The sequence below is a fragment of the Melozone crissalis genome, unplaced genomic scaffold (assembly GCF_028551555.1).
Source record: "Melozone crissalis strain CALT ecotype California unplaced genomic scaffold, PUWL_Pcris_2 ptg000045l_1, whole genome shotgun sequence".
Taxonomy (NCBI): Eukaryota; Metazoa; Chordata; class Aves; order Passeriformes; family Passerellidae; genus Melozone; species Melozone crissalis.
This window is the reverse complement of record NW_026535823.1, coordinates 6488079-6509143: the sequence shown is the minus strand read 5'-3', so window position 1 is coordinate 6509143 and position 21065 is coordinate 6488079. Positions and strand designations below refer to the sequence as shown.

Sequence of the window (21065 nt, the reverse complement as noted above, 5' to 3'; positions counted from 1 at the left end):
TAGCTCTTCCCACCAGCATGCACAAAACCCTCACTCGGCACATCTGTGGCTTGTGTCCAGCATTTCTCAGTCAGAATTAACTCTTTGGAAGGCATATGCAATAGGGATGGTGGGGAGTGTCCCTAAAATCTGCTGTTCTCTCATGTGATGGGAGTCACGGTGACACTTTCCCCTGGGACAGCACTGCAGCTGGGCTCCAGCTGCCTCTGCTCCTCAGTCTCAGTGGGGCTGGAGACCCGTGGTTCTCACTCATCCCAGACTTGTGGGTCTCTGATTTTGTACCATGGCAGAGCTCAACACAGGAAACTGGTAAGAAATGTGATGCTGGCAGAACGCTCTGCTCCAGGAAAGATTGTCCTCTGTACTTCTGAGGCTGAAGGCAATGGGGACCACAGGCACCCCAGCTGCACCAAGGAGACTCTCTAGAGCAACTACAGCAGCAGCAGAATTAAGTCACCCTCTCATGATTCACACATCTTTCTTCTCTCTTGGACCAGGCAGTGCTGTACCCTCCACCCTATTTAATGCAGCTTGTGCAGATGGTGGGGGAGCATGAGGAGCAAGGACTGCAGGTCACTTCTGTATCAGACCTGACCTCTGACTGCTGAAGGCAAAGCCCTTTATGCTGGGGAGGTGGAAGGCAGGGTGGGGAGCTCTTTACGTACCTGCTGGGTACATCTTCATCCTGCTTTTGGCACGGATGGTATGGGCTGCTCAGCATGGGATATAGCCAGGGGATGATCCCAAAGAAATCTGTTCCTCTTCCAAAAATCTCAGCTGAGGTGTGCTTTTCCTAAACAGTGACAAGATCTCTGTCCCCTGCACACACATAGAGTGTGATTGTAGCAGCATCATTTTATTAAGAGACAGAGCAGATGGAAATAAAATTATCACAGCAGCACAAGGGACAGCTGCTGCTCCCCTACCTGCAGGGTCAGGCTCACAGGACCCCAAAAGATGGGCATGGGTAGGGCTCCAGCACCTAGACACGCCACCAGTAGTGGTGGAACCCCAAAGAAGTGGGAGCAGCCTCAGCTTCCCCAACCACTTTGTGCCAGCAGCCCTGCACTTGGGATGTGCTGCCCTATGGCTGCTTCTCTGCCCTCTGCAGTTCAGGTGCTTTCCCCTCATCCCCATCCATGTCCCACTTTCCCCCTCCCAGCAGTCACAGTCGTGCAGCCAGTGGTACAGACGGAGTGGAAAACCACTGAAAGCACCCGCTGAAATAAAAATCAATGAGTCGTTTCTGATAATAAACATCCCCAAGCACAGCCCAGCCAACTGCTCTTCCAACACGAATATTCATTCCCCTTCAGCTCCTTCATCCCTTGTACATTGTTTTTCTTTCTGTTTAAGATCTGTAACAAGAACTTGGCAGAAATCAGATACAAGTGGGTCAGGAGGCCCTTGTGGTTTTCAAGGCTTGTTTTCCATAACCCGTTCTATCCTGTAACATATTTTGCACAAATGGCTTGGCAGGAGACCTAATCCATGCAGCAGGAGAGCCACTGAGGGCAGGATGGCAGGCTGGTGCTCATGGCACAGGAAGTCCTGCCTTCTCTTGTGTGTCCCAGTGGTATCCCTGTGAATGGTGAGCCACCATGCTTGCCAGGAGCACTCCTGACACACAGCAACTTCCTCTGCTCCTCTCTCCCTGTTCTTTCCTGCTTCTGCTTCTCTTCTGTTAGCACTAGATCAGGGTGTAAAAAGGACAAGGCTGAGGAACTCACCATGAATAGATCATAGACATGGATGTTTAGATGGAAGCAAAGATCTGCTCTGATGTGGTGATCTACCCTACCATTTCATCCCTTTCTTCCCTCTCGTCCCTTGCACTTGCAAGGACCTTTCCAGATGGCTCTCTGCTCAGACATGAGGAAGAGGAGCATGACTCTGAGCAGCACAGTGCAGAAGGGATAATGAAACACATCCCCATTCAAGGGTCCAAAGTGCCACACGTTCACTTCTGCAGCAGAAGTGTGTCCAAGCCAAGTCCTGGCCTGGGACACAGAAGCACTTTCAGGCACTGTGAAGGCAAGGACCTGCTCTCCCAGGATGGCCACTGACAGCAGCCTATGGAGCCTCTGAGCACTCCATCCCCCTTGCAGACACCAATCCTGCACAGCCTCAGCACAGACTGGTTCAAATGGACCCAGCTGTTTGCAGGAAATCCATGTCCGAGGGAACCCAGTGTCCTGAAGAACACCTAGAGCTCCACACCAAGACTGCTGGGAGGTGCTATGGCAGTACAGTGATGCTCCATGAGCTGAAATGAGACAGCAAAATGTCATAACTCTCCAGCCTACCACCTCTTCCCTGAAGTGTTCATTCAGGTATATGGAGAATGTTCTCAAGCAGCAAGCCTCTGTTTCTGTAGTGAGACTTGGGGAGAAGACATTGGAGCTGGAGGAGATGTTTCTGGAGACCTGAGATGTGGTATAAACAATCTGCATGCTTAGCTGATGAGTGGCTCAGGGACACCAGCAGGCTCAGAAGCAGTTAGAATTTCTCTATTTTGCTTTCTGTCCATGTCTGAGGTGATGAGCAGGTCCATGATGTCTCCAATAAGCATGTACCTCCAAGGGACAGCTGCCACAGTTCAAAAGGAGAGAGGGATGGCTCAGGGAACAGAAACTGGAAGACAAAAATGGACAATGAAGCACTAATTCAGGCCACTTGGTCCCAGGTTCCTGTTTCCAAATTTCTAGAGTTCTCTTCCTCTGGGTAGTGCTCACCCTGTTTCCCTCTTTACAATGGGCCAGGTAGCCCTTGCTCACTGCTCAGGGTGGCTCAGGGCACAAAAACATCCCAAAAAGCTTTCTGAGCATAAGCCAAACCTGTTCCCTCTCTGTCCCTCTCTGTTTTTCAGAGCTGATTTCCTCCTTGTGCCAAAGAGCCTCCAAAAAGAGAGAAGGAAAGTGAATGTGCTTGGGGGTGTCAAGGGGGGGAGGAAAAATAAAATAAAAGACACTGCAACAGAGAGAGGGCCAAGAAAAATATTTAATCCAAACAATGAACATTGTCATTTCCTCCCACAGTCTGCATTCCCAGTCAACTTCCCTGGGCAAGCAGGGAGAGCCAAGAATGACCGGGCTCTCTGCCTCACCAGCGTGGATGTGTGTAAGGAAAGGGATGTGTCCTGGAGACACGCTGCTGTAGCATCACTTCAGCCAGCTCCTGTCACAGCTCTGGCTTTAAGGACTGACAGTTTTCTGCAGGGGAACAGTGGTTTGGAAGGATGCTGGAGGAATTGGGACAGTGATGGGAGCGGGAATTTTCAGGGACCCCAGCTGGGGTGGTGGATGTATAGAGGCTTTAAGTGAACCAGATGTTTAACAAGGCTTTGGGCACTCTTCAAGTCCTCCCAGGGACCTCCCAGAGCTTTTGGAAAGATGTTGCTAGTGACTGCGGTGGGGAGGAAGGGGAGACATCCGGCAGGGAGAAGCTGCCCTGTGCCTCTCCAAGGGCTACTCCAGCCTGTCCATTCTTTCCTGTCCCCACACATCCTGGCTCCTCCCTGCCACAGGCAGCACCTTCACCTGGGACACGGCTTCTCTTGCATGCCTGAGACCCCTGCAGCTGTAGCACTCTCTGGGGCACCTCAGGTTCATGTCCTGTGGCTCTGTGAAGCCTGGTTTGGGCTGACATCCTGGGCTGACATCCCCCTGCCACCACAGGGATGGGGTTTCCAACTCCTCTTTCCACCACTAGTGACTCATGGGTCCCAGGAGCAGAATTACCGGTGGTGAAGCTGATGCACAAGGCATGAGTCTGAGGGCAGCAGCAGCAGCTTTTCCAGGGCTGGTCTCTGCCCAAATGGTGGTTCCCCTGTTTCTCTGGGGCTGCTTTCAAAGTGACAGCTGAGGAGAGCAAAAACACATGCATCTTCTCAGCCACATGGTTGAATTAGCATGCAAACAGTCTGAGCTTGATGCCCAGAATACCAATTCCCAAAGGGAAAAATTACACCAAAATTCATGCTGACTTAGAAGCTTCATGAAAGCAAACTATGCACCCTCCTTGGATGGATCAGCAGAGTCACAAAGCCCAGGACCAGTCTGGGAGAAAGCATTTTGCTTCTTAGGGCTGGACTTGACTCCCTGAGACTGGACTCTAGCTTTTCAATGGCTGTGTACAGATAGAAATGACAAGCACTTTCCATCTCAGTAGCAGATCAGAGGAGTCTTTCAGCTCCTCAGTTACATAGCTGGCCAGGTGAATGCTGATTTTTATTTGTTTTTTCTTTTTTCCACCTTCCTCCAAAGCATCTGGAACGGGGCATGGCCAAAAGCAAGGTGCTGAGCCCTCAGGTGTGCTCAACCAGAGCAAAGCCTGCATTCCTGAAAAATAATGTGTAGCACTGAAATATGTCCAACACTGATGTGATGTGTGATTGAGTCTTCATGATCCAACTTTCCCTCACCTGTTGCACCCTTTTGTGCTCTTTCACACTGAATTAAACTGTTTAAGGTGGATCTGAAGAAAAATGCATGGATGCTGCCACCACACTGATGGCACTGGGGACTCCCTGCTGGGCAGGACAACAGCCCCAGGGATGGACCCAGCCTGGGGACACTTCAAGGGTTGTGGAAAAACACTTGTGCACCGTGCATGACATCTCCCAGCATCCTTGAGAGAAACCCCACCACTGAGCACTCGGAGATGCTTCTGGCTGGGATGCACTGGGATCTAACCAGTCCCTTCTCACATCCTTCCTTTGCCTGCAATACTTTTCCCTCTTCATTCTTTTTCCCCTTTGATTTTTTTTTTTTCCTCTTTTCATCTGTGCCTGCTCCCAGCTTGGAGAGGCTGTGTTTTTTTAGCCTATTTCACTTGCCAAGCCCTCGATTTGCCGTTACTATTTTTGCGGCAGCAGCGCAGGGCTCCGGCCCGGCAGTGCCAGCTGCTGCACCTCCACGTGCTGCCACACGCCCTGCTGGAGCTCCTGTCTGAACAAACAAGGAAGATGGATGGCCCAGCGAGCGGGAGAGCCGCTGACACAGCCCGTCTCCCTGGCTGCCTCGGTGGCACGCCTGGCCCAGCAGCTCCCCACCGCTCAGCACAGCACACAGCGGCTGCTGCAGTCGCCTTATTAATTTTTTCCCTGTTTATAGGAGACTTCTCAACCAGCCCACCACCCTCCTCCCACCAGTGGAGGATGGGTATTCTGGCAGCTGAGACCCAGCTGACCATTTCCCTGGATCTCATCCATCACCTTCATGTGGCACAGCTGGGCATTGCTGTTTTCCTTTTTCTTGACAGCATCTTAAAACATCATCAGGTGTTTTTGCGAGTTGCAGACGTGAGCAAACCGCCTTCTCCCAACGCTGGCATTGCTTTCTGTAGAGGCACAGGTCTCCAGCACAGGCTGAACAGACTCTGTATGGGGTCTGCTCTCTCACTACACCTGCCCTTAGCAGATTGCATTGCCTGTGTCCTCCCTTGCCATGATTCCTGCAAGGCCAAAATGAGACTGATGCAAGTACAAGGGCTCCTGTGCCCTTGAGGGTAACCAGCACCTTACTTTGTTCTTTCTGCTTGCAAAGACAAATCCATGTGGAGGTTCTCAGTAAGGCAAAGGCACAGGAGACACCGTGTTCTCCAAACACTAGGCAAGGAGAGGGGACAGAAATCCCCAAACCCTGTGCCTGGCTCTCCTGAGCCTCAAGTCCAATTAGTCATTTTTTATTTTCCCTTCATGTGTTTTTCCAATGTAATTTGGAGCATGAGTTGTTAAGTTTCCCCAGCAAGTGTTGCCATAGGAGCCTGTATTTGTTTAGGGTGGGGTACGGGCTCCGGCTGGGTGAGAGGAGGGGGCAGTTAGCCCTGATAGGTGTAGTGAGAGACTGGGAGACTCCTTCCCCTTGCTGTCCCTGCCTCTGTCCTCCCCCCACCTTGCACGCAAGATCTGGAAATCATTTCAGACCTGTGCAGCCGGGATGGGCAAGCCTCCCCATAATTGTATGGAAACTACCAAAGCGACGGGTGTTGTTTTGCAAGTGAGTCATGACACATGGAGCAGAGCTCAAGGAAAAACTCCACCGTGTGGAAGGCTGCAAAAGCAAATCACACCCAGAAGAGCCTTCCCCTGCCAGCGGCCCTGGCCAGTCCCGACTGCATCCTGGCACCTGCCAGCCCCAACATCCCTGCCCTGGCCCTCCTGATGCTCAGAGCTGCTTGGAGTCTTAGAAACCTTCTTTGATCACAATCGTATAAGATCCACCTGATGCCTTTAGTGGAAGAGGAGTGTTAATACTGTTGCCTTGAAAAAATTGCATCCTGGTCTTCTCTGGACGCGGTTTGTGACAGCAATGATTGGAGTAAAATCTCTTCTTGTTTTGGAATGCGCTACCTAACTTGGCTGTGCCTCAATTTCCCAGCTGTAGGAAGGTGTGCTCTTTCTTGTGCTCTTCCAAAATCTTCCAGGCTAATGTGATCTCTCTGTGGCTGCCTGAATTTGGCCTGTGGCCTGTGCTACTGATAGCAGAGACCAGACTTGGTGGTTTGCCATAATCCCTGCTGCTACTTCCTAAAGTGTTATTAGCCTGTGTTGAGCCCATTTCTCTTCCTTTTGAGTCATAAGGACAAAAAGCCACATGGGTTCTCTGGTTTTGGCATGATTTTTTCAAGTGAATTACTGGTATTATCACCAGGCCCACATGTTGGCTTTGGCACAGTGGATGCAGGGCTATTGCGGTGCAGTGACATTTTTCAGCAGGCTCTCATTCAGGGTGCTACATGTGAATGTCCATCATCAAAGGCTAAGTCTGGGTATTTTTGGGATTTCTGGTTGTTGTTTGGGGCCAACCAGATCCAATGAAATGGGTCAGCTGCTTCCATGAGCAATGGAATAGTCAGGTTTCCACCAAGAGTCCTGTTCAGTCTGGAGAAGAGAAGACTCTGTGGAGACCTTAAAGGACCTTCCACAACTAAAAGGGGCTACATAAGGGTCAGGGAGGGACTTTTGGCAAGGGAATGGAGTGACAGGATAAGGGGTAGTGGCTTTAAACTGAAAGAGGGTGGGTTTAGACTAGATATTAGGAGGAAATTTTTGACTCTGAGGGTGGTGGACACAGGCACAGGTTGTTCAGAGGAATTGTGGCTGCCCCGTTCCTGGAGATGTTCAAGACCAGATTGGACAGGGCTTGAACACCTGGTCTAGTGGAAGATGTCCCTGCCCATGGCAAGGGTGTTGGAATGAGATGGTCTTTAAGGCTCCTTCCAATCAAAACCATTCAATGATTCCAAGATTCTGATGGAAAACATCCTGGAAGTCAGCCATGGTTGCTGGGCCAGTAAGTACAATCACAGATCCCACAGTGAAAGAAGCAGTTCATTACTAATCACTCTATGAAGAAATGGCTTCTCCATCCTGTAGCTGGTTCAGTGGCTGCTTGGCAGTGCTGGTGTAGGTCTGTGATAAATAAACCTTGGCTGCTGACGACTCCTGATGCCTCCTTGTGAGTGCTTCCCGTGCATGGCGCTGGTCGCAGCCCTTGCACAGGACAGTTCTTCAGCCATCGCTGGCTGCTCCTCAGCCCCAGTTGCTTCTCTGATCAGATGACTCATGTAATTAAACAACAATAAACTGATTTTCTGAATGGCTGCTCATGCCATTTAACACTTCTGACACAATTCCACGATTCCCTAGCTGCTGCCCTTGGAGCACTTGCTGCTCCATCCACACCAGCTGGGACATCTGGTGCCCTTTGACTTTGAGGAGGGGGTTGTGTACGGTGGAAATTGGCCTTGCTGAGGACCTGGGACCTCTTCTTTTGGGGGCAACCTTATGCTTTTGAACAATCTTTCACAGAGCCTTCTTCCTCTGCCTTAGCCCTTCCAAGCAGACGGCTGGTGCGACACCATCAACAACCGGGCGTACTGCCAGTATGACGGCGGGGACTGCTGCTCCTCCACCCTGTCCTCCAGGAAGGTAAGAGAGCACCTCCCGTGCCCTTGGCCGGCATCTGTGGATTCAGGGGTGACTGCTAGCTATGTTCTTTGGCTTTGCTGGCTGTGGAACCGAGCCTGCAGTGTAACTCTCCCATGAACGGAGAACAAACGCACGGTTCTAAACCAAAGCCAGCTGAAGCTGATGGACAGCATCGCTCTGATTAAGAGTGGAGTTTGGACTCAGGCCAGTGGGATTGAAACCTCAGCCCAGCTCCCACTGAGGTTCATGGGATTTCCTCTCGTTTTGGGAAACATGTCCCAGAGAAATGACTTCCATAGGACATGGTGAGTCAGAAGTCACCTTGTGTAATTGAGCTGTCTCAGGGGATTTTTGCTATGATCCACTGGCATCTGCTACAAGTGATGTTTTCCTCCCTCTCTAAGGAGGGAAGAATAGTATAGAGGCAGCAACTTGGCATTGGGGTTGCACAGACCCTTCTTTGTCTCCCATCACAATCTTCCCTCCCACCTAACTTGCTATCCAGCACTCACAGCCCATTCTTCCTAATCATATCCAACAGCAAAACAAATCACAGGGCATGAAATAATTTCTCACTGCGAAAATATGTGAATTTGGATCTTCTCATCTTTGTTGTGGAGCTTGAATCATTTCTCCTTTCATCATGCATACATACACAGAGAAAAGGAAAAATAAAATCCTGGGAAGATCCACTTGAGATAGGAAAGAAGAGGCTTTACACCCAAGTGATGAGTGAAATCCCCACAACAATATCATGACATCTCAGAGCAAAGCATGGCCAAAATAAAGGATGGGTTCACAGCAGAAAGTGGGGGGGGTTCAGTCCCATGGCTCCCAGACCCAGCTTGCATCCCCCATAGGTTCCCAGATCTTCTGCTCAACAAGCCTCCAGCACATCCCTGTTAAGGCAGATGGAGAAATACAGGGTTTAAACATCAAAAAATCCCCAAAGCACTCCAGCCCTTCCTTTGCTGATCCAGTCTGTGAAATATCAAATGTTTTCACAGTAAGAAAAACTCCTGGCTCTAAGCCTGGTGTGTATAAAACCTCTGAAGAAAACTGTTTTCTCGGCTCCCATGGCTCATTACCAGGCCACTGTCAACCAGGAGTCAGCTGCTCAGTGTATGCCCTCCCTCCTTTCTCTGCTACCAGCAGCTAAGGGGACACAGGCTTGCTCTGTCATATGCAGTTATTGTAGAGAAAGTAATGTGAACCTGCACCTGGGGTGTCTCAAAGCTGCACAGCTTGTGAGTGGCCCTAGGTGAACCCACTGCCTGCCCCATGGAAGGCTGTTCCTGCTCACAGAGCTTCCATCCTGCCTGGCTTTCCTCAATCCACAATGCACAAGGACACTGCACCCACCTTGGGCAGTGTGCAGGTCAGCTTTGCAGCTGAGAGCTTGGTTGAGTTCCTCTAAGAGCTGCAGAAAACAAGGCTCTGTTGTCTTTGTGTTTTGCTGGAAGAGCCAGGAGTAGCTGACAGGTCCACAGATATGGATGAAGGGGGTTTTCTAATAGTAAAAAATAAAATTTTGAAACTATTAGACCAAAGTAAAACTTCAGTGGGGAGGTGCCTCACCACTGCCAGGCCTAATCTGAATCTCTTACACCCATCAGGGGACACTTCTTCCCAGGGTTTGACATTTGGGGCACAAGATTCAACCCGACCATTGGCTGCAAAATTCTAAACACATTAACAAAAAGGAAAAGGCTAAGAACAGAACTCAGCTAGGGACAGGTTGTATCAGAGCCCATTCCTCAGTGAGCGGAGAGCCTGGCAGTGCCAAACAACAGGGCATGGCCCAAAATGTCTGTTTGTCCACAGCAGCATGGAGAGGTCCTTTAGGAGGGCAGAGAGGTGTCCCAGGTTGGAGCTGAGCTGTCCCTTTTGTTATAAATGATCAACGAGAAAGCCAAATTAATAAAGATTTTATTTCTGTGACCAAAATACAGTCCTCAAAAACCACAGCCAAAGAGACAGCGTTGGGCCTGGGATCTGCGCTGCGTGAACTTAGATCCAGCCTCTATTGCTTTGGATATCCTTCTGTTCACCAATGCCATTTCCAGTGGGGCTGTTTTATACAGTTTTGTATGCCTGAGGCAGAGGTGCCCCGATTTCTTTTGTCACCCCACATATGTATGAAGTTTCTTTTTACTGTGCAGGGCTGGACAATTGCTGTTTCTTGGGTGGTGGTGGGCGCTGATCATATCAGAAGTCGTGTATTCAGATGTATGTTTTTGACGACTTTGGTTATCTTGATTGATGATGCTTATCAAGTGCTGATCATCCTTGGTGGTTCCAGGGGAAGCCCATCTCCGCACCAGCCATGTTCTTTTTTTGTTAACAAGGCATTCATTCCCACTGCCACCAAGAGTTTCGCAACGTTGGTGTGGTAATCTGTCTCTGTGGTCAGAGGCTCATTGGATGTTTAATTTATTCTACAATTTTTATTTCATGCATTTTCCATCTCAGCATGAATTACTTTACATGACTCTCGGAGTTTAGTTGTTCATTGCTGCCCTGAGATGTGTGAAAGGTCTCTGTTTCAGTCCACGCATCCAAAGAACGAGTCAGAGCTCTTCAGTTTTCGGTCTTGAAGTTTGTTTATTATATCTTATCTATAAAATTTTCTTTCTGCCCAGCCGAGATCTGCTCAGCAGGACAGCCACAGGCACTCTGACCGTCCCCGGGGCAGTGTTGTCTTTTTATACTACAAACTACGTATAACATATTTACAATTGCTTTCCAATACCTATCACCTATGTTAGACAGTGAGCTTCTATTCTAAACCAATCCCAAAGTGCCAACATCACTGCAGAAGATGGAGACCAAGAAGAAGAAGAAAGGCTACACCCAAGTTCCTCCATCTTGTCCCCATAACCCCCATTCCAAAAATCCTAAAATCGACATTTTCATCCTGTGATAATATTATTGTTATGCTATTTAAACTTCTGTGACTTTCAGGTCCTCATATGAAGCTGGTAATTTGCTCCAGGGGTCATAATCAAATCCACAGGTGCTCTGGGCTGCATGCCAGGGTCTCCGAGCCCCCTGACAGGGACCCCGGCAACTCTGGACACCCGGAGGGATGTACTGATTTCCGACACATGACACATGACACTTTGCTCCCCAGGTGATCCCGTTTGCCGCCGACTGCGACCAGGACGAGTGCACCTGCCGCGACCCGGCGGCCGAGGAGAACCAGTAGCGGCGCCATGAGGGCCTGTCTGGGTCAGGCAGCGCCGGGGGAGCCGAGGGGCGGCGGCGGGGCCGTGAGGGAGAGCCGGGCGGGGCATGGCGGCTGCGGCTCAGGGGACGGCTCCAGGCCACCGAGGAGCCCCGGAGGGCGGGCTGGGGCCCCCTCGCCGTCGCTGCTCCCTCCAGAAGCCACACGAGGCGCTCAGGCCGCGGTCTGGGGCCGCCTCAGCCACACGCTGGGCCAGGGCCCGTCCACGCCGGGAGCCCGGGGGCTGCCATGGATGTGTGTCCTGGTGCGGCTCCTGGGTGTCTGTCTTTGTCACTATTCACCCCTCTCTGCTGTACAGACTTCTTTTAGCAAGGTCGAGGTAGTTGTGATCTCTCTGCAAATATTTAAACTTAATTATATCTATATACATATATATAATATATATATAAATATATATTATATTTTCTTTGCTCTCGATGAAGCTGAGAAAGGGTATCCTTTATCACACACCCATGCTGCTGTGAAGTACAAACCATTGGGAAAAGCACAGGTCAGGGCAGGAGGAGCAGGGATTTTCCCCTTCCTTGCTGAGCGGGAAGGAGGACGGAGAGAGAAGCCAAACAGCCAGACCATGGCAGGCAGGGAGGCTCCTACCTTATGGTGATTTGGGCATCTGGCAGGGACCAAGCTTTGCCCTTGGTATTTGCCAGTGCTTTGCCTTGTTCTTAGGGCGTGGATCTGGATCAGGATTGTGGGGTTGAGAAAAAATGTTATTGTGCCCTTGAATCATCCCAGTGAGCACAACAGATTCCAAGGGTACCACAGGCATCCATCACACATTATTTTAGAGCTCTCTGGCAGGGTTATGTGTCCATGGGGATGACTGCATGGTCAATAGGAGCAAAGACTCAGCGTTCTCCCTCTCTGTCTCACTCCCCCAGCCACTGCACACCCAGCTGGGTGTAGAAGCCAAACCAGTGTAGCTGTGTGATGCTTGAATGAAGGATGCTGTGGTGGTCCTTCTTCTTTCCCTCACATCTGAGCTCCAACTGAGTTGTGTTGTCAGCAGCTCTCAGAGGAGACTAGGCTCTGTAGTGCCAAAAGGACCAAAAAAAAAAAAACAAACAACCTGTCAGGAGAGTTTGAGAATTATCTTTTCTCATTGAGATTTTCCTTAGTATTAGTATTCCTTATTCTTATCTCTGTCCCAGCCCCTCAGGCTGGACATACAGTTGCTGACTTCCTAGAGGCTCTTGCTCCTGTAGGCACTAAGTGAAAATCTGCAGATTCAGTTCTGGGCTCAAAGAAGCCCAGCAAGAAACTGGCCCCATAATTAATTCCCAGAAGCTCAGCTTGGACCCAGATGCATAAAGGCAGCAATAGGGAAGGTGCCTGGCTCCAGCTGGGATTATCACTGATGGTTTTGTGCTGTAAAGAGGCAGAGAAAAGGGGTAGAAAGAGGAGAGGAGAGCAGAGAAGGGACCACAGAGTGGGAACTGATGGCAGTGTCCCCGGGTGAGCACAGGCTGGGACCAAAGGACTCCAGGCTCTGTCCTGCTGCATGGCCTGTGCTGCTGGATACAGGCTTCCAGCCAGAGTTTGTCTGATGAAGGAGTGGTGGAGAGAGGGTGACACGGTGTGGAGAGACCAGGAATTTTCAAGGCATCGTTGGAAACAGAGCTTCCACTAGCTCTACCCCATCCTATTTTGTCAGGAATTTCCTATGCTTGTGTTTTACTTGAGGACCCAAGTAGGGGCAGAGGTGCTTGGACATCCTACCAGCATCCAGGCAGGAGATGCCTTGTCCTTCTCCAAGCCCTTTCCTGACCCCAAGTGTCCCCATCCACCTGGCCTAGGCAGAGATTTGAGTCAGTGTCTTGGGACACTGACACTTTTGTTCTCATCGTGCACAAGGGACACCGCCCCAGAATTCACTGTCACTTGGGCAAATAGCAGCAATATCTTGTCAGATATCCACTTTTCAATTAAAAAACAACCCTCAAGGAACCCAAGGAAATTCAAATAATAATAGCTGCCCGCCACCCCAGGATGTGCAGCTTGGGCAGCCTGTGCTGCTCCACCAGTGCAGAAAAGGGGAGATCCAGGACTTCCAACACAGCAGAAGTGGGGTTCTGGCAGCCCCCACAGGTGGGGACATGGGATGAGCATCACATCCAGAAGCAGAATTTCAGCATCTTTTGCCATGACAAACCCTTCCCTGCCGGGTCTCAGCATTACCTGGATGCCTCCTATGTGTTTATGTACCAAATTTGTATCCTTTTGGCATGAAAATCCTGTTTTTTTCCTCTGCTCACCTGTGTGTGCAGGGAAGGGACTGTGCCCCACAGATGGACAGGGGAACTGGGGGGTTGGGACAGGAAGTGCTGGCTTGGCTGGTAGACATTTGTGCTTCTTATGACCAGACAGCTTCTACATACTGAAATATTGTTCTTCTATAGCGACACTGAGCGGTTTTTGTCCCCTTTAGGGTTTTATTCACAATGGAGGCTGCTGCTATTTTTATTTTTTTGTATTTGATAATTATTTTTTATAAAAATCTATGAAAAATAAATAATCTTCTCATCCTCCATCTCTCCTGCCTCTTTGATTCACCCAAAAGGGGGCCAGGGAGGTGGTTTGGTCCAACATACTCTCCTCTTCCCAAGTCAGAGACTCTCCCAGAACTGTCACAGCCCAACGGGAGATTTCCTTTGGGTTTTGGGGTGTGGGGGGACACTCACCTCCAATGCCACCTCATAATTCAAGGCTGCCACCCAGGCAGCTTTTACTGTGCCACCAGCTGCAAGAACACTTTTACAGAAGGTCTTCTCCAGGTTGTACTACAAACTGGACACCTTCTATAATTAATCCACTTAAAATAAAGGGAAATGTGTGTGTTTGTGTGTGTATGTTCACATCCCTGGTGATAGGGAGCAGAAGGTGGCCCACACTAGAGCCAGAGACCCTGTGAAATCCTGGCAAGAAAGTTAAAACCCAAGACAATAAAGTTGCTTTAAGATTTGGGGAATTTTTTTTACCTTGTTTTCTTCAGTGACCAGGTAAATTTTTTACCTGTGGTCTGAGAAACACCAAAAAGCCCTTGCCCTGTGTTTAAACCCCACTCTTCTTCCTCCAGCCATCTCTGATGCTCCTCAGTCTTTTCATCATGTCTGGTCTTTGCACAGGGACTCAGTTCCAGAGGAGGAACATTGACATCAAATGTCCTCTCTAGGGCAAAGCTCCCCAAGTCAGGCAGAGGACCCAACAGCAACCCTCCAAAACACACACACACTTTACCAAAACGTTCCTAAAAACCTACCAATGAGTTGGTGATGCACCCTTTGCAGTCCACTTCACCCTTTTTTTGGGGTGGCTTTCTCCAAACCCCCGTGGATTGCAAACCAGATGACCCCTGAGATGATTTTGTAATGAGCCAGCTGTGCTGAGATATTGACACAGCAATTTAGGCTTGCAGCTGCACACCCTGCTGCCACACAGACCCTCTCCTCTTCCTCCTCCTCCTCCTCCTCCTCCTCCTCCTCCTCCTCCTCCATCTCACTCTATAGCCACAGCTTATTGTGCAATGAGATGGTGGTTAACTGCATGGAAAATCGCAGAAGGAAAGTATTGGGAGTATTTTTAGCTTATTTTCCTGCAATTTAGCACTGGGAAAAGAAAAAAAAATCAAGTTGTTCCATGAGACTTGATGAAGTCTGGTTTCCTATGGATTTGTGTGCTATAGTCCCTAAACCCCCCCCTGTGTCCCTCCCAAGTGTCCTGCCTGTCTGCCTGTCTGTCTGCCCAGGCTCTCCCTGGGTCTTCCACCCATCTGGCAGGGCAGGTGGCAATGCACACTGGGCTTGGCCATGGGACCTGTCCTTGTAAGTCCTGATGGCCTGACCATTAGACACAACACAGCAGTGTAAGTGGCTCTTGGCATCTTCTGCAGATCTCACCTCTGTTCAGGCACTGCTTTTCACATTCTTTGTGGGACATTAATACTCATGTTGCTGCTAGTCCTCTGTCAAAAGTCTGCCAGATGGACCAGGACATTCTCCAGAGGTTGTTGATCACCAGACAGCACCATCTCATCTACCTAATATACTAAAAGAATGGCTAAAAGGTGGGCAAATCACCTTATATACAAAAAATTGGCTTTTTTGGACTCTGCTTCCAAGTTCCCAGCCTCTGCGTAGGTTTGCAAATCAAGGGCTGAGAGACCCTTGCTGAGGATGTGTAAATGCAGTTTTTTCCCCAAAAAAGGGATGGCCGGAGACATCTTTACCTTCCCACGTCCAGCAGAGCAGGTGGGCAGGACAGGGCTCAGGACACGGCTCCATCTGTGTGTGCTGAGTGGTTTGGGACTTGGCTAACCCAGTGGGCAGACAGGCTAATGCTAAACTTGTGTGAAGACTCACCCAAGTTCAAAGCCTGAGAGTGTTTCATCTGCAACCAAAGATGACATCAACTGGACCAAAACTATAAACAAACACTCCAGTTTGCCAGAGCCAGGGATTACTAACAGCTCCTTTTAATAGTCAGTTAAATTATCATCTGGAGTTTTACATAGTGGTACAATGATTTTTGTTGCTGTTGTTTAAAACCTTTTTTTTTAATTCTTTTTTTTTAAAGTAATCCAGAAGGGTTTTGTATTTCTTGCCACATGGCTATCTCACCCTAAAGCACCCTACTTTCAATCTACAGTAGTAAAACGTCACATTAGAGGTTTAATAGAACATCAAGGAACATGAATTGTAGCCATCTTTGTAAAGAAAAGGACCAAACTGTTTTATATGTTAAATAACTCCACGACAAGGAAAAGGTAGTAATGCTATTACAGAGGTACAGACGCAGCAAAGAAGAATTAACGACCCAGAGGTTCATCTCAGGTGAATGATTGCTCATTAATGCAGAAATAAAACAAAAAGAAAAGGCAGGGGGGGGTGAAGGAGGTTGCAGAAATGGTTGGAAAGCAGTTCTCCTGTTGTTGGCAGTTTGGGAAGAATCAGGAGTCCAAGAGAGAAAATATTGTGCAGGCCCAACAGTAGGACCCTGCAGCAGATGTGGGTGGTGTCAGTTCTGCAGGAATCAGAGACACAGAATGGGTTAGGTAGGAGGGGACCTTAATGAGGATTGGGTACCAACCCTGCTGCCGTGGACAGGGACACCTTCCACTAGACCAGGGCATGCCTGTTTTGGGTGAGCAAGCCCCACACAGCACATCCCACCAAGGCCAGGTCAGCCCCCATGCTGGATTGGTCTGGTACCCCATGGTGGCTGCTGGCATTTGTCTGAGAGGGACTCGTGTGGTAGCTGAGAGACTTGGGCAAGAAAATCCAAGCTTGGGCAAGGTTCTGACTTGCAAAGCTAGAGTGAGGAAACCAAGCAGGAAGCCCTCACACAGCCAGGGTCACTGTGAAAATGGCCCCACAGACGTGCCAGGCTGCCAGGCCCTGCCAGCACAGCAGCTGCAGGGGCACCACGGTGGGCAAATCATCAGAGCACAGCCCTGCCAGCAGCCTGCACAGTCTGCCACAGGGTGAGGGTGCTGAGCCCCATCCAGCTGTGCAAGGGTGCTGCCAAAGGACCCCAAAGGAGGGATGGCTTTCCCCTCACTCTCCAAAGCCCAGCCCATGGAGAAGCCAGGACCCATGGAGCAGAGCCCAGCCCAGCTGGCTGATGATGCTGCAGGGCTTTGGTTGCCCATGCAAGGGCTTTGAAGTGTCAGCACAGAAGCAGAAGAGAAATATCTGCAGAGCCTCGGTGTAAATCTTGGGGCCAGATGAAAAAGTAACCTAGGCAGGTGTGAATGCATGGGGTGTGCAGGGTTTTCCTGGCAGTGTCACAGCGAGTGGCTGGCAGACAGCACTGCTCCTGTCCTTGCTGCTGCACCTAGTAAGCAATAAAAGAGAGGAGTCTGCTACCCAAAGGAAAACAGTCTGCATTTCACATAAAGGCCATGTACGTGGTATTACTTGGCGAGAAACCAGCTGGTGTCTGGGCCAGAGCAGCCTTCCTTCAAACATCCCTTCGAGGCGCTGAGCAGAGGTGCCCTTTGCCCATGGCTGGATGGCTGCCTGGCTGGAAGTTAAAAGTTGTCTCAGCATCTGCTGGGATAAGCAAAAGGATAAACAGAAGTGTCTTGGCCACGAGTCTCGCTAAAAGGAAAAGGAGTGATGACTCAGTACAGATCACCTGCCCATCTATACCTGTGCGTGGAGGTGGCACTGGTCTCACTCTGAGCCCTAAGCCCTTGGCAGCATCAGGCACATCAAAATATAAGGACAAACACATGAGAAAAATCCAAAAGGATCCAGGAGACTTCCTTCTTGCACAGAGCAAACGTTTGTCTGATGACCCCTGCCAGACACACAATACAGCAATGACACAGGGATGCCCAGGTCATACTGACTGACGGTGGCTGCTCCCAGCAGCTCCCCAGTCCAGGCCAGCTGCCCCTGGAGAGGTATCTGCCCATGAGAAGGAGAGAGCAAAGCACAGTGTGGTCCTGCAGGAAGATACTGAGCTGCTGTTGAGAGAATCTGGTGCTGCAGCGCTGTCGGCAGTGATGGGGTGCAGAGCGCAGCCGCCTCCCTCTCAGCACCACACAAATATTCAAGCCATGTCCTTGGCAGATAGGAGGAGGAATGAGGCAGAAAATCATATGAGACAGGCTGAAGACTGTTCCTGCCAAGACTGAAAAAAATGAAAAGGAAATTTCTCTCTGGAGGCATCATAAAAATCCCACTGTAGGGCTCTGGTCTTGTCTAGATCAAAGGTGCACAGCTGGCAAGTCCAGAGGTGCCTCCTCTGCAAACCAGGCAGGAAGCTGAAGCTAAAAGGAACCTGTTTTCTGCCTCCAACATCATCAGCAGGGACAGGGATTTGGAGAATCGTTTACTCCAAACCAAACCCAGTGTCCCAGTACAACCCCAGCTCTCGAGCTTTAAAAAAAAAAGTTACCAGAGGAAGAGGCAGATGTGAGCCTGGACACAGGCAAGCAATACCCCCAGAAGCCTGTCCTCCATGCCCTCTCTGGGATCAGAACCTTCAGCACCATCCTGCACCAAGGCATTGGGGTACCTTGCATCCCTCTCCCCTCACCAACCAGAGCCAGAGCCTGGCTATCCCACAGCTGCAAGTGTCTGGTGCAGAACATCTTGTCTGTGTCATCTGGCTGCTGCTCTCCTAGCTGAGTTCTCCTCAGCAGCAGCTTGATGTTGCTGCTAAGTTTTTATTAGAGTGGGTAAAAAAAAAAATAGAAAGGATTTTAAGGTTGACTTCCAAGGAATGTGGTCCCTCAAGAAGAAAGCTCATGATGTCCAGCTGACTACTGGCCCTGAGGCCAAGCTGCTTTTGTTCTGGAGGACTCTGCATCTTGGAGCACATGTGGGTTGTGGCCATGGCAGAAGAACCTGAGGAGATGGGGTCACAATGCCCCTGCCTCTTCACCCCAGCTGATGACATCACACCAGCTTTGCCCACCAACAGCACCATTGCTCTCTCTCAGGTCTCACGCTGACCTCATGTTTTACAATTGCAAAAAACCCCATCCCAACCCTGCTGGCCTCCCAGTGGCTGATCAGCTCAGCCATAACCATAAGCATCTCAACCTGACCTGCATGTCCTGCCTCCATTTTTGCCTGCATCACCTGCTCTCCCATCCTGGCTGTGTCACCATGTTCCTCCCACAACTGGTGTTGCCCACCTTTGGAGACAGTCCCCACAGCCGGAGCAGGGATGGGGCAGGAGAAGAGGGCTGTGCCCTCCCAGCCTGCCCTCTCCACCAATGCTGAGGAACCTCTTGGCAAAATGAATAAAACAAAACCAAGAAAACTGGGTCCCACAAGACTTCTAACTAGAAAGGCTTTTGGCCAAGTTGAAGAAGAAACTAATACTGAGTCAGTCCTGCACAGAGCAGCCGGTTTTGCTCCCCAGTCCAAATTCTCCAGAAACATCAGCGACACCCTCCCCTCCATGGGTCCATGTGTAAAACCCCCAGGAAGGCCCATGGGAAGGCCAGCCTGAGAGCAGGTGCCCAGAAGCCTCAGTAGTCCTTGTCACCATAGTCATTGTACAGGACACTCAGCGTCTGCTCCTCGCACGTCTTCCTGAGGTCGCGGCTGAGCTCCGACCAGTCGAGCCCATAGGGCTTGATCTCGCTGTAGCGGCAGGCCAGGTACTTGAGGGAGGAGCGCTGCAGGCTGATCTTGGGCTCCTGCAGGAGGCCATTGCACCAGCTGCTGAGGTCCCCCAGCTGCGAGAGGATGAGGCCAGCCTTCCTGCAGTGAGGGCAGGCGAGGGGAGATGCCAGGGGGGCAGTGGACAGCGAGGAGTGGCAGGGGTGATGGAGACACCACGGAGAGGATGGCGGGGAGGGCGGGAGGAATGAGTGAGGAGAGAAAAGTAAAGACAGTTAAGGACACCACGGGAGCTCCTGGAGGGAAAAGAGATAATGCAAGAGCAGCTGTAAGGAGCTGCCAGGACAAGGAGGGATGGTGGGGCTGTGGGGACACACCATTCCCAAGGCAGCACTGCCAGCTAAATCCATGTGAGAACAGCCCCTACCCAGGGCAGAGATGCCCATGTCACCATGGGGGCGGTGCTGGACCTGCTGCACTGGTCCTGGGACTCACACTTCCCTGTCCTGTCCCCTCTTCTTCTTCCACCCTGTACCACTCACACAACAAGGCCAGGTTTGCTGAGAGTTTATTAAGGAGACAGTCACAGGTGCAGCTGTGAAACCCCCAGCACCCTTTGGGTGGACAGCACCAAGGACTCAAGTGGCACCACCAGTCACTATTGCAGCTACTGGATCCCAAATATTACAGGATGGGAAACAGAGCCAATAGCACTGTAGGCAGTGGGGATAAAAGCTAAGAAGTGTCAGGCATGACATATATGGCCAGCCCAGAACAGTGTCACCACGTGTGTCCTCTCCATTAAGTGCATGTGCTGCATATTCAGGAGCTATACTGGTCATTCATGGCTTGGTGTAGGAATCACAGAATCACAGAATGGTTTGGTTGGAAAAGACCTTGAAGATCATGTTGTTCCACTCCCCTGTCCCATGGCAGCGACATCTTCCACTTGACCAGGTTGCTCCAAGTCCCAGCCTGGCCTTGAACATTTCTAGGAATGGGGCATCCTCAACTTCTCCAGTGCCAGAAATGCACACAGTATTGCAAGCAGCAAGACAGGATACCACTGAAGAAGAGGGAGATTTAAAGAAAAAAAAAATCCAAACCAGAGTGTCATGCCTGGCTTGTGAGGGTCTGTATGGAAGGTTGAAGGTGAGGTAAGAATTATGATCCATATAAGATATAAGTACAGTGAATGACACTCCTGCTACATGACTCACAATATTTAGGAATAGCTTAGGAAAAATGGACAGGAGACCCTGCAAACCAGAAGGGATACACTGGAGCACACATCAAACCCATCCAAAAAGCTCTGAGAGAGCAGGGGATGTGGCAGAGCTCCCTGGTTCTTTTCATGTGCACTTTGTATCTTCCAGTTTTGGAGAGCAAGATGAGGAAAGGCAAATCACTGCAGCAGCAGCTTGTAAAGAGCCACAACCCCGCCAAGGCAGCCTTGAGAGCAGGTCAGGTGACAGAGGCAGAGCAGCTCCAGGATGAATCCATCTTCTGCAAGAGACATCCAGCACACCCAGGGCATCATAGCCTCAGCGCAGGCTTGTCCTGGTAGTGAGGAAGTGCTAAATCACCAGCCTCTTGTATTGGCTGAGATATTGGAAGAGCACAGAGGATCATGGCCAAACATGATCTAAGCTGTGTTCTTTTAAAATTTGTCCTCTTAAAATTGTGCTTCTAATGTTTTTATCAAGAAAATCAGTTTGTACAGATAAAACACATTGTGTTCATTTTAAATTTGTCTCACGCTTTGGGTGATCTCCAGGGAATGTGGCCACTGTGGAGGCAATGG

General features: G+C 50.1%; 2 protein-coding genes across 5 annotated transcripts in view; one reads left to right on the top strand and one right to left on the bottom strand.

Moving 5' to 3' along the window:
- The window catches only part of PAPPA2 (pappalysin 2), an 87857-nt gene extending 76705 nt beyond the window's left edge, over positions 1-11152 (top strand). Inside the window, exons 21-22 of the mRNA XM_054286254.1 lie at positions 7835-7933; positions 11067-11152. Of these exons, the coding sequence (XP_054142229.1) occupies positions 7835-7933; positions 11067-11141 (174 nt within the window). The 3' untranslated portion in view covers positions 11142-11152. The remainder of the gene's footprint in view (positions 1-7834; positions 7934-11066) is intronic.
- Positions 11153-11315: 163 nt separating this feature from the next.
- Positions 11316-21065, bottom strand: part of ASTN1 (astrotactin 1) — a 66571-nt gene continuing 56821 nt past the window's right edge. For 2 of the 4 annotated variants that reach the window (XM_054286255.1, XM_054286256.1), the window contains exon 23: positions 17046-19402. In XM_054286255.1, coding sequence (XP_054142230.1) covers positions 19168-19402 — 235 coding nt within the window. In that variant the 3' untranslated portion in view covers positions 17046-19167. Of the gene's footprint in view, positions 11515-11786; positions 12210-17045; positions 19403-21065 lie in introns of those variants that run through there. The other 2 variants (XM_054286257.1, XM_054286258.1) reach the window with 2 other exon arrangements.